The sequence below is a fragment of the Panthera pardus genome, unplaced genomic scaffold (genome assembly GCF_024362965.1).
Source record: "Panthera pardus isolate Hobbes unplaced genomic scaffold, ASM2436296v1 HiC_scaffold_6, whole genome shotgun sequence".
NCBI classification, from domain to species: domain Eukaryota; kingdom Metazoa; phylum Chordata; class Mammalia; order Carnivora; family Felidae; genus Panthera; species Panthera pardus.
In genome coordinates this window covers 118,192,102-118,211,087 of record NW_026526991.1, presented here as the reverse complement: position 1 = coordinate 118,211,087, position 18,986 = coordinate 118,192,102, and the positions used below count along the sequence as shown (strand labels likewise).

The following is an 18,986-nucleotide window of genomic DNA, read 5'->3' as shown; positions in this document are numbered from 1 at the left end:
TCATGCCAAGTTTCTTCATCCATGCATGTTGAAAGCCAGTAGTAAATACATCCTAAGAACCAAAGGTCAACGACAAAACAGGTAATGTCAACACTCTGTTTCAGCAAGCGCATGAACATGACAGATGTTCCAGTGTCTCTATCCAGAGGCCACATGGAAATTATGTTGTGGTTTTCATAAATGCTTTTGATTAATTTTAAGGATTTTGGTGGATTGATTCAAACCACTCAGGCCTCTCCCTGGTTTATTCTTTGGTAAATAATTCTCCCTTTGAAGTCTGCAAACGTATTTGGAAGATATTAAAAATATTTTAGATACTAAAGGTGAAAAAAATCTGTGGCTTCAGAGGAATATCTCACCATTTGCAAAATGGTACTGGAATAATATCACAAGGCCTAAGGGACAAGAATAACCAAAGAGTAAAGACAAGGCTACATTTCAGCTATTCTAACCCTTGAAAGTGGTATTGCAAAAAAAGGGGGGGGGGGGACTACCAATTCATCAATTCCAAGTAGTACATTTTTTTCACATTTTAATATACCTAAAATCAGGATGCATCACACAATCCATGTCATGGCTTAATTTACAGCAATTTTTCTTTCTTAGTGGTACATGAATTAGTGGCATACTTTTCGGTCTATAAATGTCTTAGATTTAACGAAATATGGTAAGTATTGGAATTTCTTTTGTCTCTCTGACCTTTCCTTCTCTATTCCTTTATTTTCTTCGACTTTCCTATTCCTTTAGTTTTCCTCCTTTCCTCTCTTGAAAATATATGTAGATATAAATGTACATATATACGAATCATATATATTCACATACTTTACACACATATATACACCTGGCTTGGACCCATCCAATACCCCCCAAAAGAACTAGGGACCTCTCTTCTCTACCTGTTCATCTCCAAAGAACTGAACTGGAGTCCTTTTCCTCACCCCAAGCCCAAGGTGGTGTTCCTGTCTCAAAAAGAAAAGGGGCATTCAACTCAAAGCCTTCTTACTCTGTAGGAAAAGTTCAGTGTGACAAGCCAGCTGTAGGGCAAAGTGAAAACATCTCGTTAACACTAAGGATGCTGGATCTGGTTTATCTATCCAGTCTCCATTCCTCACTAGCATGCCTAATAAAGGACTGACCTAAACTCTTTGTTCTGAAGTCCAGGAACGAGAGAGAAGACACTTAATTTTTCTCTTCCCTCATGGGAACAGGGTTATGGCCAACCCGTAGCTTGAATGAGCCTCTTTAATAAAGACACCAGCTTCCCCAGGGGCCCACATGCCCTGCATGGCAAATCTCGGGATTGTATTTTATCTTCAGAAAGCTTTCTCTTGGTGCCGCCAGCACACAGGAATTATTAATTAATACAAAGCAGTGCATGTTCAAACAGCATGGGGGAAGGATCTCAGGAAACTCCAGACCGCCTAAAATAAAGTTCTCGTCAGTTTAAAAAACCCTTGAAGTTTGATGAAGATTTTACTCTGCTCCCAGTTTAGCTAACCAAACTGATGGAAAACAAAGAAATCAGAATATTACATTTTACCCTCGCATTGGGCTGCATATAAAGTAATGAGCCTTTAAATAGGGCAACATTTTGGAGGCAATAAAGGAAAAACGCTTGGCAAATAATACATCCACATACAAAAAAGCTGGCTGAAAAGTCATTTGCTGGCACTCACCGATACTCCCCTCCAACTTTTCTCAAATCCTCCTATGTTTCTCTATTTCTAAGCCCCTTAGAACAGATATTCCAGATGTTCTCCCATCCCGACCCTGACAGCTTCTCCCACACACTAAATTGGGTAGCTTAAGAGGCAGCTGAGCGGCACCTGGCTGGCTCAGTCAGTTAAGCGTCCGACTTTGGCTCAGGTCATGATCTCATGGTTCGTGAGTTCGAGCCCACATCGGGCTCTCTGCTGTCAGGGCAGAGCCAGCTTCAGATCCTTTGTCTCCCTCTCTCTCTCTCTCTGCCCCTTCCCCCCTACCCCCACACCCCACCTCTCTCTCTCAAAAAAAAAAAAAAAAAAAAAAAAAAAGAGGCAGCTGAAGTATGCCTGTTTCTCTGTGATTCAAGTTTTTGCACCTTCAGGAGTTGGTAGGAAGCTTGGTACTCAAGGCTTTTTTGCAGTTCTGCTGGATTTGGCTTCCTAAGAGCATCAGCTTTTTTTTTTTATTTTATTTTTTTAACGTTTATTTATTTTTGGGACAGAGAGAGACAGAGCATGAACGGGGGAGGGGCAGAGACAGAGGGAGACACAGAATCGGAAGCAGGCTCCAGGCTCTGAGCCATCAGCCCAGAGCCTGACGCAGGCCTCGAACTCACGGACCGCGAGATCATGACCTGAGCTGAAGTCGGACGCCCAACCGACTGAGCCACCCAGGCGCCCCTCCTAAGAACATCAGCTTTAAGTGAACCCAGAGAGCAAGCAGGTGTAGTGAATGTTCATATCTTCTGGAAAGTCTCCATAGTGTGAGGGGGAAAGATGAAAAGAAAAGCATCGTTTCCTCTAATTTACAGGAAAACCAACAGTCAACATTTATTATTCATTTTCTTGGAGGGTACTTCTTCATGGTTCATTAATATCATGTATAACATATTTCAAAACCTGTGCAGTTAATTGTCTATTTATAGACATTGCCGTGTTTTCCAATAATTACAGGAGCTGACTTAACCTAGTTAGGTAGGTATGAAAATAAACCTGGGAAAAAAATAAAGTTGATTCCTTTGGGTGAAATTTTTAGCCTTCTACATCTCAACACATCAACACATCTCAAGATGAACAGTATGTTTCAGTGATGACAATCTTGGGCTTTGGAATTAAACTTGACTTTGAATACTAGAGTCTCCACTAACAAGCTGTCTCACCTTGGACATGTTACTTAACATCTCGGGCCTCAGTTTCCTCCTCTGAAAAATGGGTATAATGTTACCTAATTGTTTTCTCATTTTCTGTCTAATTTTGAGTGTTCTTATTTCTTCCCGTACTTTCCACTTACTGATAAGTTACATATAAAATATGTAATATTCTTATTCTTTCAATGGTTCTCCTTAACTTTTAAATAGGCACGGCTAACTTAAAAAGTTTTCCAGTTATCAATATCTCCATGCTTCTCCTAAACAAGGCACAACATTAGAATGCTTTCACTGGTGATTTATGACTGAATGCAGACTGGCATTTGAAGTCCATCTTGTTTGTTTTACCACCAAAACGCGTCACCATCAGTGTTTTTATTTTAACCAATCGTAACTTTTTTGATCTACCTACATCCTTGTCAATTTCTTCACCGGACAATGATTCTTTTGGGTTCAATTTCCTTCTTACTAGAATACACTCTTTAAGAGATGCTTTCAGCCCAGCATCTGTTACTGGGAAACTTCCAGCATGTGGCTGCTGATGTCTCAGGCCAGCACTCGCGCTTGACTTACAGATTAACCGGGAATGAAATTCGAGGTTGACAGTCATCTAATTTCTCTCAGATGACACTGCTCCAGACCTTATGATTTCTGCTGTTGCCTTTGAGAAGTCTGTTGATCTGACAGTGGTGATTCCTTTGGTGACAGTTTCTCTTTGCTCTTCAGTTGCTTTTACAATCTATTCTTTGTCTCCCGTGCTTTGTTTCTCAGTTTCACTTAGGCATGCTAGGTGTGGTCTCCTGGTGCTTCCTACATCTGAGCAGACACGTTCCTTCATGGCTCTAGAATAAGATTAGGCATTATCTTATCGGAAATTCCCTCTACTCCATTCTGTCTCAGGAACAGTCTTTCCTTCTGGAATTCCTACGTGATGTATTTTGGGTCTTTTCATTGACTCTTTCAGGTCTCTTAACTTCTCCTTATATTCCATCTCTAGCCCATGCTACCTTCTGGCTAATTATTTTCAGATCCACCTTCCAGTTCAGAATTCACATCCATAATAACATTATCTTGTCATCCGAGCTACTATCTTATTCAGTTACAATCTCTTTCGCTGTTAGACCTTCTGTTACTTCATTTCTTTTTTTCCTTCTCATGCTGTCTTACCTTTTCTTTAAATCCTTTCATTTATGTCTTTTTGTTTTTTGTTTGTTTGTTTGTTTGTTTTTTAGAGACAGAGCATGAGCAGGGGAGGGGCAGAGAGAGAGGAAGACACAGAACCGAAGGCAAGCTCTCTAGGCTCCGAGCTGTCAACATAGAGCCAGACATGGGGCTCGAACCCACGAACCGTGAGATCAAGACCTGAGCTGAAGTCCGACACTTAACCAACTGAGCTACCCAGGCACCCCTCGTTTACGTCTTTAGTCATCTTAAGTATAATTATTTTATATTTCTCTTTCAGACAGTTTGTGTGCCTATTTCTGCTATTTATTTTTACCAGCTGACCTTGCCCATGGTGGATTATTATCCTTTGTGTTTTGGGTTTGTGCAGGTTAAGTGCAGCTTACCTGGAGGAATCCCACCTAGGCTGAGGCACTCCCTCCATTGAGGTTTTAGCTTGCATCTACCAGGCACCTTGGGGGCATTGCGGTCTGGGACCAATTTTAATATTAAATTCTCTGGCTGGAGTTTCCCAGACAATGCAGGTAAAGTAAATGAAAACCTTTAACTCACATGTGGTACAGATCTGAACTGAAAAATTCCCACAGGACATTTTACTTTACCATTCCAGCCCAGGCCAAGAAAGACAAGCTAGTTTCTTCAGATCTCCCATTACTAAAGGGTGGATTCTGGGTGCCTGGGTGGCTCACTCAGGTAAGCATCCTACTTCGGCTCAGGTCATGGCCTCATGGTTCGTTGGGTTCGAGCCTTCCATCAGGCTCTGTGCTGACAGCTCAGAGCCTGGAGCCTGCTTCCGATTCTGTGTCTCCCTCTCTCTCTGCCCCTCCCCCGCTGGTGTTCTGTCTCTCTGTCTCTCAAAAATAAACAAATGTTAACAAAATAAAAAAATTAAAAAAGGGATGGATTTTTTCGCCAAGGGTATGCACCTTTGAGGGCAGTGGCTTTACTGGAGGGTTTCATTCAACTTCCCACTTTATGTTGGTCCAAGGCTTTATCATCTGTCTTTGCATGGGTGTGAAAATCGGATGCTGAGATAACTCCTCTTCCAGCACCCCAGCTCCCAGTTCATCTCTGGTTTGATTCTTAGACTTTTCATTTCTGCCTCTTGGGTGCCCTGTGCCTTCTTGTGAGCTACAGGAAGCATTGAAAATCTTTGTTTTAAAAAAAAATTTTTTTAATGTTTCTTTATTTTGAGAGAGAGAGAGAGAGAGAGAGAGAGACAGAGTGTGGGCAAGGGAGGGACGGAAAGAGAGGGAGACACAGAATGTGAAGCAGGTTCCAGGCTCTGAGCTGTCAGCACAGGGCCCGACGCAGGGATCGAACTCACAAAGGGGGAAATCATGACCTGAGCCAATGTTGGCCATGCAACTGACTGAGCCACCACATGCCCCACATTGAAAATCTTTAAAAAATATATATTATTATATTTCATCTAGCATTTTTAAATTTATGTTTTTAATGTTTATTTATTATTGAGAGGGAGAGAGAGAGAGAGAGAGTGCAAGCCGGAGATATGCAGAGAGGGGCAGGGACAGAGAATCTGAAGCAGGCTCCAGGCTCTGAGCTGTTAGCACAGAGCCCAATGCGGGGCTTGAACTCACAAACCTCAAGATCGTGATCTGAGCCAAAACTCAACCGACTGAGCCACCCCCCTCATTTAGCATTCTTAAGTGGTTGTAACAAGGGGATTTTCAGATTGCCTAGTCCGTAAAACTGTCACACCCAAACTCTCTGTTTGGTCTGTTAACCTCCTTGAACGTATTACTTTGAGACAAAGAATATGTTTTTCAAATGTGTCATGTGGTGGTATAATACAAATAGATACTCGTGAAGATGCGGTATATCCTTGGATTAGATCTGCTGAAAACTTAGGCCTCGAGGTGAATAAATTCTTGTGAGAAATAATTGATATTTGATTCTTGATTAAATAAACACTGAATACTTCCACAAATTTTGCTGATCTTACAAGACAAGCTACAAAGTATAGCCACCTGTGTGCATATGGGATGTCATACATGTAATTAGTTCTCTCTCCCATGCAACTTCCGGATGGTACCAAGCGAGGCCCCCATTTCTTAAAGGCACAGTATTGCATAATGATTATAATTGTATACATACACTTTGCATGGATCTGACATATATTTTAGGAGAAAAAGATAGCTAACTCCTTCATAAACGTTAGCAAATATATTCACATTTCATGAAACAACAAAGTTTTGTGGAAAACCTCGGAAAATTTTGTGGAAAATGTTGATAAGTTGCAAAGGGCACAGGCTTGAAAGACCAAAGGGCCTGGGCTCTGATGCCATCTGTACTAGTTACTGGCTGTGTAACATTAAGTGAGTTAATGAACCTCTCTGGGCCTCCCTTTCTTCATCAATAAAAGCAGAGATGAGAGATGCCCAGCAGGGCTGCAGTCAGAATTCAATGAGAGAATAAATTCATATAGCAGGTGCTGAACGAACATTGGGTGCAAAGACAGAAGGAAGGACAGAAGGAGAAAACGAAGGGAGGGAGGAAGGAAGGAAAAACTTGAACTGTTAAGGAATGGAGGTTGCCAGTGCTCCTCATTTCATTGAAGAACAGGACTATGTTGGTCCTGCTCTCCAATGAATTAGCCTAATGCTAAGTTCCAAATAATCTTTGGCTAGATTGCTATCATTCACGCAAATTCACTCCATGTCTTGTGGAAAGTTTCATGTAACAACAAACACAAGTCCGACTGCCTGGAATCTGAGATGTTTGGAGACATCCACCCCTCAGGAAGGTCCCTCAGCAAAGAGTGGAGGGCATCAAACAATGAGAGCCCCTCGAGTGACTTTTGAACGCCAATGGTTATAACAGGGAGAAGAAACATTGCCTCTGAGCAAACTGGACTTTCAACTTTTCTGCCCCAAATAAGCAACCTAAAAAGAATCACAGAGCAAGAGGCTAGAAGGAAGTAAAACTACACAACGCTTTTGACCAGCACTCAGAACTCTACGAAGTCCTGCTCTCCCTCCAGAAATTTCTAAAGGAATAAAAAGAACACTTTCGTGGTCACTGTTTCTGCTGAGATGTTTTCACGATGTCTGCTCCCTACGAACAGGTTTAGAGGTATGTGAGAACACCAAATACCCTCAGAGGAAAATGAACTGGTCCTGTTCCCCTTATTTGGTGGTGTTTATTAGTCTTTGGTTTCTTTAAAAATACATCTCTGCCCTCAGGAATGTTGAAAGAGCCCAAGTATGTAACAGGGATGGTCAGCTCAAGCCCAACATGACACAGCAACTAATTCATCACTGGATGGGGACAGCTTACGTGCAGAAAACCATTCATATCACACCTCAGTCCATGAATATGGTTTTTCCATCCATTTCTGAGGCTAATTAGGGGAAAAGCTTGCTCTGAGTGAGGAGGTAGGCTTTTACATTTTATGTGAGTTAATTTCTCAGGAGATGATCTGTATCACCTTGTTGATACATATGAAGAAGAACATTTAGTAAGAAAAGAAACATGGCAATCGTTCTAGGGTCCTACAGGATGTAAATGTGAGATGCAAGCTAAAATACACAGTGTGTGAGAATCGATGAAGATGGTGAAGATGTAAAATGTAAAAATGTAAAAAAAAACATTGCTTTCCTCCTTCATCAGAACCCTGGGCAGGAACCGCCACATCCCTATCGCTAGGAAAAATATATTGATTTGGAAATATCTTTCTAAATGTAGCAAGAATGCCCACAACGCTACTGGAGTTTTAGAAATGCAAATGTTCTGAACTAGTATCACATAAATATGAGTTAACAGGCCATGTAAGTGTTAAGATATGTGCCTCTAGGTTAAAACATTGGTCACATAAGGATAAGATGTTCAGAGAAATGGATAATGCGAGATAGCAATATTGTTTAATCTCACATGGATTACAACCCTGTTAATTTCAGCAAGATTGACCACGTTCTGGGTCATAAAACAAGCCTCAACAAATGTAAAAGAATTGAAATCACCCAAAGTATAGTTGCTGCAACAGAATTAAGCTGAAAACCATACACAACTATCTCCGGAAAATCCCCAAGTATTTGGAAATTAAACAAGAAACAATTCATGAGTGAAAGAGGAAGTCACAAAGGAAATTAGAAAATAGTTTGAATTGAATGAAAATGAAAACAATGTATCAAAAATTGGGGGATGCAATAGTCAATATCCTACCGATTGAAAACAAGGCAAAGATGTTTTCCTTCACCATTGCTATTCAGAATTGTACAGGAAGTCCTAGCCACTGCAATAAGGCAATAAAAAGAAACAAAAAGTCTACAAATTAGAGAGGAGGCAGTGAAACCATCTTTTTTCACAGAAAAAATTATTGTCAACATAGAAATTCCAAAAGAATCTATAAAAAAGCCATTAGAACTAATAAGAGTTTTGAAAAGTCATAATATTTGATATACAAAATCAGTAGTATTTCTATATACTAACAGTAAACAATTGGAAATTTAAATTCAAAGAAAACTTACCAAATATAATAGGACCAAGAAACATTTTAAACATTTAGGTGTAAATCTAACCAATGATGTCTAAGATCTGACTCCTGAAAACTAGACAAATGGATATTAAAAATAAGACCTAAAAAATTAAGAAATATATCCTGTTCATGGATGGGAAGACTAAAAAGTGTTGAGATGTTAATTTTCCCGAAAATGGATCTATAGATTCAAAACAATCCCAATAAAAATTTTAACAGGTTGCTTTGTAGAAATCAACAATATGATTTTCAAATTTATATGGATGGGCACCTGGGTGGCTCAGTTGGTTAAGCATCGACTCTTGATTTTGGTTCAGGTCATGATCTCACAGTTCATGGGACTGAGCCCCATGTGGGGTTCGATCAAGCCCTGCTTGGGATTGTCTTTCTTCTCTCTCTGCCCCTTCTCCCACTCACGTGCGCTCTCTCTCTCTCTCCCTCTCTCTCCTCTCTCTCAAAATAAAAAAAACAAATATTTAAAAAATAAAATAAAATTTCCATGGAAAGGCAAAGAAGTAGAATAGCTAAAACACTTATGAAAAAGAACAAAGTTGGAAGAGTACATGCTACCTGATATCCAGACTAATTAGCCACAGTCATCGGAACAGTGTGGTATTGACGAAAGGATAAGCCTTCAGATGAATAGAACTAGATACAGTGTCTAGAATAGACCCACACTGATTCAGTCAAGTGTTCAGTGAAAGAGCAAAGGTCTCACACAATTGGAGAAGACAGTCTTCTCATCAGACGATTCTGAAACAACTGGATAGTCACTTGCAAAAAAGAGTGCCTTATTAATAAATAACACCACATGGCTCATAGACCTAGATTTAAATCTAAAATTGTGAAGCTTTTTAAAGAGAACAGAAAATTGTGACCTTGAATGAGGCTAAGATAATTTAAAAATTGTTTTAATGTTTATTTATTTTTGAAAGAGAGACAGAATGCAAGTGGGTTAGGGATAGAGAGAGAGGGAGACACAGAATCTGAAGCAGGCTCCAGGCTCTGAGCTGTCAGCACAGAGCCCGATGAGGGGCTCGAACTCACGAGCTGTAAGATCATGACTTGAGCCGAAGTCGGACACTCAACTGACTGAGCCATCCAGGCGTCCCGAGGCAAAGACTATTTAGATACACAAAAGGCATGATCCATAAAAGAAAAAAACTGATAAATTGGAGTTTGTAGAAATGTTTAAATTATGCTCTTTGAAAAAAAAAGCACCGTTATGAAAATGAAGAACAACCCACTGGCTGGAAAATATATGTGAAACAACGTACCTAATAATGGACTTGTGGCCAAAATAGATAAAGAACTCTCAACTTAATAACAAGAAAGCAAACTACCCAACTTTTTGAAAATATACTTGAGGGGCGCCTGGGTGGCTCAGTCAGTTAAGCGTCCGAATTCAGCTCAGGTCACGGTCTCGCGGTCCGTGAGTTCGTGCCCCACGTCGGGCTCTGGGCTGATGGCTCAGAGCCTGGAGCCTGCTTCGGATTCTGTGTTTCCCTCTCTCTCTGCCCCTCCCCCGTTCATGCTCTGTCTCTCTCTGTCTCAAAAATAAATAAACGTTAAAAAAAATTTATGAAAATATACTTGAACAAACACTTCACCGCAGAAACAAATGCAAATTAAAACCACAATGATATATAAGCATTGCAAACAATCATTGCAAAACCAAGTGGTGTTGAAAATATGGAGCAACCAGAACTCTCATCTGCTGCAGGTGAAGGTGCAAAATTATTCAATCCATCTAAAAAACGGTTTGGTGATTCCTTATATACACTACGATTTCTTACATACACACTACCATATGACTTAAGAATCTCCAGGGAAATGCAGATGTAAGTACAGACAAAAACTTCTTCGTGAATACTTAGAGCAGCTTTTTCATAATCACCCCAAAAAGGAGACAAACCAAATATCCTTCAGCTGATAAGTGATTTTAAAACTAGGATGTCTCTATATAATGAAACCATAATTGACAATAAGAAGAAATAAACTACTGGTATACCTAACAACATGGATGAATCTCAAATGAAATACGCTACGATTTACTAAGGCTATGTGGTATATGATTACATTATATGATACTCTGGAAAGAGCAAAACTCTAGGGACAGAAAACCTATATCCGTGGTTTCCAGGATCTGGGGAAAGAGTTGGTCACAAAGGGACACAGCATTTTTAACGGTGAGGAGCTGACCTATGTCTTGATTGTGGCAACTTACATGACTGTATGCAATTGTCAAAACTTACAGACCTGTAAACTCAAACAGATAAAATCTCCTGCATATAAATTATACCTCAACAAATCGACTTTAAGTTTTTAAAAGAGCTTAAAGACCTGTTTTCCTGGGAAAAAACAGTATCAGAGCCAAGTAAATGAGAAAAAAAATTTTTCAAAGAAGCACAGTGACTTCATCTAAGATGAAAGGAACTTAAAGGAATGGTTTCCAGGAGAAGATGAAACCAACCATTTAAGGTTAAGATGTCTGCAAAAACCAGCTTTATTTTTTTTTAAATTTTTATCATTTGAGAGAGAGAGAGAGAGAGAGAAAGAGAGAGACAGAGTGTGAGTGGGGGAGGGGAAGAGAGAGAGGGAGACACAGAATCCAAAGCAGGCTCCAGGTTCTGAGCTGTCAGCACAGAGCCCCAACATGGGGCTCAAACTCAGGAACCACGAGATCATGACCTGAGCCTGAGTTGGACGCTTAACCGACTGAGCCACCCAGGCGCCTCAAAAACTGCTTTATTCTGGCCTGAGAGGTCATCGGGAGAATACAGAGCGTCTTAAGAAATGAGAAACAATTTGCCAGCTGCTCAAGAGCTGAAGCAACTGAATCACAGAGAGTGGTGGGCAGAACCCAAGACACATGCCTATCTGTCCCCTGGTGTATACACTCTGCCTCATTTCCTCCACTGAGTGTGGGTGAGACTAGTAACCATGGGAAGGCATTCCCGTGATTAGGGGATTAGTTAGTTGACTTTGAGTTCCTCAAAGGGAGCATATCGTGGGTAAACCAGACCTAATCAGGTCAGCTTTTAAAAGAGGGGCCAGGCCCTCAAAAGATGGAAAGGTTCTCCTGTGCCGGGAACTATGAGGCAAAGACCCGAAAGTAGCCTGCAGGAGCTGAAAGCATCTCCAGCCTCAAGTCAGCAGGGAAGTGGAGACTGAATTCTGTCAACAGCCAGCGATTGTGGAAAGGTCACTCATCTGCAAACCTCAGCCGAGATCCCACCCCGGCTAACATCTTGACTTTGAACTTGGGAAGACTCTTGAGCAGAGAACCCATGCCCAGTGTCTGACCTAGAGGAACTGAGATGATAAATGCATATTGGCTTAAGCCACTAAGTTGGTAGTGAATTTGTCACACAGCAATAGAAAACCAATTTGAAGAGTGAATTAAAATGTGTCAAGCCAGTTTAATCAATGAGAATAATTTCATGGTTTTGACTCCAACAGTTCATCATCAAATAGTAGGCTAATTTTTTAAGTTTATTTATTTATTTATTTTTGAGAGAGAGAGAGAGAGAGAGAGAGAGAGAATGAGGGGGGGAGAGAAGCAGAAAGAGAGGAAAAGAGAGAGAATCCCAAGCAGGTTCGAACACAGTCAGCACAGAGCCTGATGTGGGGCTCAATCCCATGAACTGTGAGATCATGACCTGAGATGAAATCAAGAGTCAGATGCTTAACTGCCTGAGCCACCAGGTGACCCAATAGTAGGCTGGTTTTAATGATTTACTAGCCATTGAATCAAAAAGCATCACAGAAGGTAACATCATAGAAGGAGGAACACAAAAGGGATGACACCTTTGGGGAAAAATCTCCCTTGGTTCTGTCCAGTGCTGACCACGAGAGCCCAGGATAGACTGGTGGAGGGGCCTTCTGCTGGAGGTTCTCTGAGCTTGTCTCCTTGCACTTGGTAACCCACTGTCCCTACAGACTTCCCTTCTCCACTTCCAGGCCATGACTGCAGTCACCCAAGTACTAATACTGTCCTCTCTGCGGCTGGACACCCTCCCACAGAACTCCAGGCCCAACGGTGACATACAGAGCGGAAACACGTCAGTGCTCACCAGACCTTCTTAACACTCATTGTTAACACACTCGCTTGTGAGGCTAGTCACCAGGAAATGGCCACTCAGCTTTATAACCATAAAAGAAACCATGAATCATTCCTCAAGCAACTTTCCATATATGTGAAAACAGAAAGAGGGTTTTTCTCCCCACAGACGTTATTGTTTGAACTATAGATTGCATACAGCAAATTAAAGAAATTATTCTTCATTTTCATCACATTGTCAATTCTTTTATTCTAGAAAATTTTCTATTCTAAACATTGTATAATGAAAATGGAATAAATAACTTACCTTGTAACTTTTCAGTCTGATGAAATCAACCTTCATAGAGACAAATTGATCCGAATTTCTACTGATGTTCTTAAGATGTTCTACAAGATCCGCGCAGAACTTGTAACCTCCTTTAAGCACACACAGGACCATAATGTCACAGTTTCCTATGTCTTTCATAATATCCTTAGCCAGCCGCTCAGTTCTGAAAGAGGGATTACAAGATATATTAAAGCATAAGTACTTCTGAGTGTTTTTGTTCCTTTCAAAAAAAATGCACGATGCACTACACACATTAGATTATGCAGGAGAACGTGGAAGACGTTGGGAGACAGAAGGCTACAGATAAAGAAGCTTTGTGAAAGCTGGACAAAGAGAGAGTATTCAAAACACATTTCTGATAACTGCATCGTCAATAGTACATTTTTGCTTCTCTTGTCACAAAAATTAGTAAGGTGTAAAATATATGTCAAAGATCGTGAATGCTATTATTTTATCACTCCAGAGCCTGGTTGATAACCTTAACAACAATGCTGTGAAAGTATCTGGTGATGTTATAGCAGAGAGAGAGGAAATGGAGAATGACTCACCCACCTTATAACACTAGAGGACATGGGAAGAAAAGTCAAGCCCATAGAAACTATCAAAAGAATAACATCTGGGGGCGCCTAGGTGGCTCAGTCGGTTAAGTGTGCGACTTCGGCTCAGGTCATGATCTCGCGGCCAGTGAGCTCGAGCCCCGCGTCGGGCTCTGTGCTGACAGCTCAGAGCCTGGAGCCTGTTTCGGATTCTGTGTCTCCCTCACTCTGACTCTCCCTCATTCATTCTCTGTCTCAAAAATAAATAAGCGTTAAAAAAAAATTTTTTAAAAAAAGGATAACATCTGTCTCCTATTTCACAAAGGTGGCACATTACCTATGTGAAGGGTGCCCGGAGTGCAATTTCCAGTATACATCATTTCCATGGAGCACCATGTGAATGAGGTTTCTCTGGAGCTATGCAGTGATGCAGCTTGGGCTGGCGCCCAATGCCTAATTTGGTACCGTCACTGTATTTTTTCTAATTGTTTCATGTCTGTAAGTCCATTACCAATACATGCATACAACATTAAAACCTTGAATGGAGGCAGGATCTAAGGTGCATATTAAAAAAACAAATTCCTGGGGTGCCTGGCTGGCTCAGTCGGTTAAGTGTCTGACTCTTGATTTCGGCTCAGGCCATGATCTCAGGGTTGTGAGATTGAGCCCTGCATCAGGCTCTGTGCTGAGCATGGAGCCTGCTTGAGATTCTCTCTCTCTCCCTCTCTCTCTGCCCCTCCCCTACTCTCACGCACATGTGCACTGTCTTGAAAAAAAACGAAAAAACAACAAAAAAAAACTCCTACTGGCACTTCAAACAGAATTAGATATAAAATGAGTTAACTGAATGATCTGAATATATATATATATATATATATATGAATATATGATATGTATATGTGTGTGTGCAGAAAGCATTACATTACATATGTTCTGCATATCTAATATATATTTTATATATTATATAACTTATATGTATGTGTGTGTGCTTACATATGTACACACATATACATATAAAATGGCAACCAGGCTTCAGGTGATGTTTCTCAAAATATGATCATCAAGAAAATGTATATCAGCATGCCAGATATTCAAAGGGACGTTTGTCTTCAGCATAATGGAGTGAGGTGGTCAACACACCCTCTCTACAAAAAAGTAACTATAAAGCTGGATGAAACTGTCAAAAACAACCATTTCTGCACTCTGGAAGTTAACTAGAGGCATATAACAAACTGAGAATCATTTATTCATGAAAACGTTGAACAATGAGTAGAAATAATGTTCCCATCTCCCTGAGCCCCACGTTAGCTCTGTTGTTCAACCAGGTAGTTCAGTCAGGGTGGGGCACTGCCAGAGAGAGCTCACCTGGCCGGGAGCATTATCAGTTAGTGCAGCCATCTTGGTAGCATGTGAACAGAGAAAGCCAATGGCCCCATTATCACAAAGTTTCCTTTTTGAGCAACTAACTGGCAGACTAGTCTAGTCAAGGATTTGATAGGGAGTTTTGGAAGGTTAGGGTCATGGGAGAGGGGTAGACAATAAACTCTTCACATATCCCAAGTTGACCAGAAGCTATACATAAGCACAGCAGAAACAAGCATAGGACCAGGCTACCCATACATTCCTGAAAGATGGAGCCTATAAGCATGGGCAGAAGAGGCACAAGAAAGCACGGTGAAAACTAAGAACCAGGGAAAACTTGAAAAATGCTGGCAATTTGAATGTACTTGCCAGCCTCCACACACATTCATCAGCAGAAAGCAGAAGCTTTACTGGCTTGAGGTATTTGAGTACAATCTCTAACCAATCTTAGACTGAAGACTAAGCTATTCAGACACAGGGGTTAAGCCTTAGTAAGTGAGACTTACAAGTAAAAACAAGAAAAATAAATTGCATGTCATCAGAGTCCACACACTGTGGGGGAGACAGTTTCCACAGAGTAGAAGATGAAAACAAAAAAAACAAAGAACAAGGGCAGTGAACAGAAAATCATTACAAATATGGTGGATATTAAACCAACTATATCAATAATCACTTTAAATGTGAGTGATCTAAATACACCAGTTAAAAGGCAGAGACTGTTAGAGTGGATTAAAAAAAAAAGACCCTAACATATGTTGTCTATAAATACAAAGACACTCATAAATGAAAAGTAAAAAGATGGAGAGAGACATACTATACTAACATTAATCAAAAGAAAGCAGGAGCAACTTACTGATTTCAAATAAAGCAGATTTCAGAGCAAGGAGATTATCAGGAATAAAGAGGGGCATTATATAACAATAAAGAGGTCAATTTTCCAAGAAGGCATAGCAATCCTTAATGTGCATGCATCCAACAACAGAATGTCAAACACTGACAGAACTACAATGAAAAATAGATGAATCCACTCTTGCAGTCGGAGACCTCAATACCCCTCTCTCAGTAATTGATAGATCTAGCAGTCAGAAAAGGATATAGTTAAACCACACAGTACCATAAATCAACTGGACCTAACTAGCACTTATGGAATACTGCATCTAACATTCTTCTCTCAATTGGGGCGCCTGGGTGGCTCAGTAGGTTGGGCGGCTGACTTCGGCTTGGGTCATGATCTCGCGCTCCGTGAGTTCAAGCCCTGCGTCGGGCTCTGTGCTGACCCGCTCAGAGCCTGGAGCCTGTTTCGGATTCTGTGTCTCCCTCTCTCTCTGACCCTCCCCCGTTCATGCTCTGTCTCTCTCTGTCTCAAAAATAAATAAACGTTAAAAAAAAATTTTTAACATTCTTCTCAAAAGATATAAATAAGAAAATGAAGACAAGCCACGGGCTAAGGTGGTAGGATATTCAAAAATCATATATCTGGTAACGGACTTGTATCCAGAATATATAAAGAACCCTTACAACCCAATCAGAAGACAACCCACACAGTGTAAAAATGGCAGAAGACTTAAATAGTCATCTCTCCAAAAAAAATAATAAATAAATAAATAAATAAATAAATAAATAAATAAATAAATAACAAGTACATGAATCCTTAGGAAAATGCAAATTAAAATCACAATGAGATACTTTTATATATCCACTAGAACGGCTATAATCAAAAGGACAGGCAATACTAAATGTTGGCAACTATGTGGAGAAACTGGAACCCTCATCCTTGCTGGTAGAAATGTAAAATGGTACAGTCACTTTGGAAGTAAGTGGCAGTTTCTCAAGCTTAACTATCAAACACAGAATATCACTCCAAGGAATCTATCCAAGAGAAATGAAAAGATATATCCACACAAAAACTTACATGTGAATGATCATAGAGACATGTTCATAGAAGCCCCAAACTAGAAATCCAAATAACTATCGACTGGTAAATCAATAATTAAGTATTGTATGATTTAACTTATATGCAATGTTCAGAAAAGACAAGTCTATAGATAAAGAAATCCGACTAGTGACCACCTGATGCTGAAGGTAGGAATGGGGATTGACAGCCAACAAACTTTTGGGGATGCTAGAAATATTATAAAATGATAGTTGTGCTTGCCCAACTATAAAAAATTACTAAACATCATTGAGTCATTTATCTACAATGGGTAAACTTTACAATATGTAAATTATATCTTAATGAATTCATTCCTGGGCTCCACCCCCAACCATTGAAGCAAAATTTCCAGACATAAAACGTAAGAATATGCATTTTTTTAAAAGATTTTTTTTCAGTTTATTTATTCTGAGAAAGAGAGAGAGAGAGAGAGAGAGTTGGGGAAAGGCAGAAAGAGAAGGAGAGAGAGAGAATTCCAAGCAGGATCTGCACCGCCGTGGGGAGCCTGATGCGGGGCTTGATCCCACAAACCACGAGATCATGACTTGCGCTAAAACCAAGACTTGGATGCTTAACCGACTGAGACACCCAGGTGCCTCAAGAAATTGCATCTAACAACTTCATTGGGTAAGTCTCCTGTACTGGGGACTGGCTTTGGGTAACCTTACCAGGACTCAATCTTGTACCAGATCAGGATGCAATTAACTAAAGATACAAAATTAAGGTGGGAAAAGCAGGAATTTGTTTAAACCAGAGGGTTCTCTGGGGCGCCGGGGTGGCTTGGTCGGTTAAGCGTCCGACTTCGGCTCAGGTCATGATCTCACGGTCCGTGAGTTCGAGCCCCTCGTCGGGCTCTGTGCTGAGAGCTCAGAGCCTGGAGCCTGTTTTGGATTCTGTGTCTCCCTCTCTCTCTGCCCCTCCCCTGTTCATGCTCTCTCTCTGTCTCAAAAATAAAAAAATGTTAAAAAAAAAAATTTAAACCAGAGGGTTCTCGAACCAGTGTTAAGGGAAAAATGGCTCTGAATTGTTAAGAGGGAAACTGAATACAAGTGTTTTACTGCACAACAAAAGTTGGTGTAATTGTTAAAGTCAAGCAAGTTTCCTTCCCTTTTGTTTTTTCTTTTTTTGCAGGAATTTCCACATCTTTAATGTGAATTGCCATCAGGGAGATCTGGCCATTCGGGAGATGCAAACTTTCCCAAGTTTATTTGATCACAGAACATTTTGTTCCTTCTGAAGACTGGGGCTTGTATTCCACGGACAGCCATGTTAGGCCACAAGAAACTCCAAACTAGACCTTATTTTAATAATATACTATAGTTTGAGAGAACATGCAATATGCAGGTCTTATCCAATGGAAAAATCTTGGAGAAAAGAATGACATTTCCTTTTGCTTACAGACAGGAATTGATGGAAAGATAATATCCTGGGAATGTGACTGTCTTGTGTTTTTCATACTTTACTTTGGCTAAGGACTTATTTCATAAAGTTAAATATTAACTCGGAAGAATAGAACAGATTTTTTAAAATAGAGGCAAAAGTACTCTGGTTTAAGGAAAAATAAGGGGTGGGGAGTCCAAAGTTTCAATTTGCTCCTATTCCCTGGTGCCTCTCCCACCCCCATTTCTGGGTGTCTGAAGAACCTCTGTGTTCCTGGGAGTGCACCGTGAAATCTGTGAAGCTTGCTTTCCATATACATGTGAAGGCTTATGTATTTGATCTTTGCACAAGAAATGAGAGGTACATGGAAAGGTAATAGCTTGGGCATCAAGCGGTTCTGTGAAACGGGGTATATGACCTTTAAATCCTGATGCTTATGGCAGACTCAGGTGGAGGAGGCTCTCTGAAAACCAAGAAACAAATGGTGACTTAGGGGCTTAGAACAGGAGAGAAAATGTTGTCTTTTGGAAAAGCAACTGGCTAGGAAGGGGCTAAAGAATATCTATACAGGATGGTCAGAAAGAACTGGAAATAGTATTCTAGAAATAGTGCTGTGCAGATATTTTTAAGCTGAAAATATTCCTATTCCCAAAATATTACCACTGCCTGGAAAACATAATTGTGCACAGACTGGCCGATCTGTGATACGTTGCCTGATCCCAGCTAAATGCTAGTTGCAGGAAAAGCCTGGGCTTTAAGGGTGTGTCCTATGAAGGCAAAGTTCATCTGTTAATTATTCCAGGTTAACTCAAGAGTCTGTGACAAATGTAAGACAGAGGTCGTCAGGTAAAGA

The 18,986-nt window shown here is 40.4% G+C and overlaps 1 protein-coding gene across 2 annotated transcripts in view; it reads right to left on the bottom strand.

Annotated features, from left to right (window-relative positions):
- Positions 1–18,986, bottom strand: part of PRTFDC1 (phosphoribosyl transferase domain containing 1) — a 98,838-nt gene that overhangs the window by 69,887 nt on the left and 9,965 nt on the right. For both annotated transcript variants that reach the window (XM_053894716.1, XM_053894717.1), the window contains exon 3: positions 12,902–13,085. In XM_053894716.1, the coding sequence (XP_053750691.1) occupies positions 12,902–13,085 (184 nt within the window). The remainder of the gene's footprint in view (positions 1–12,901; positions 13,086–18,986) is intronic.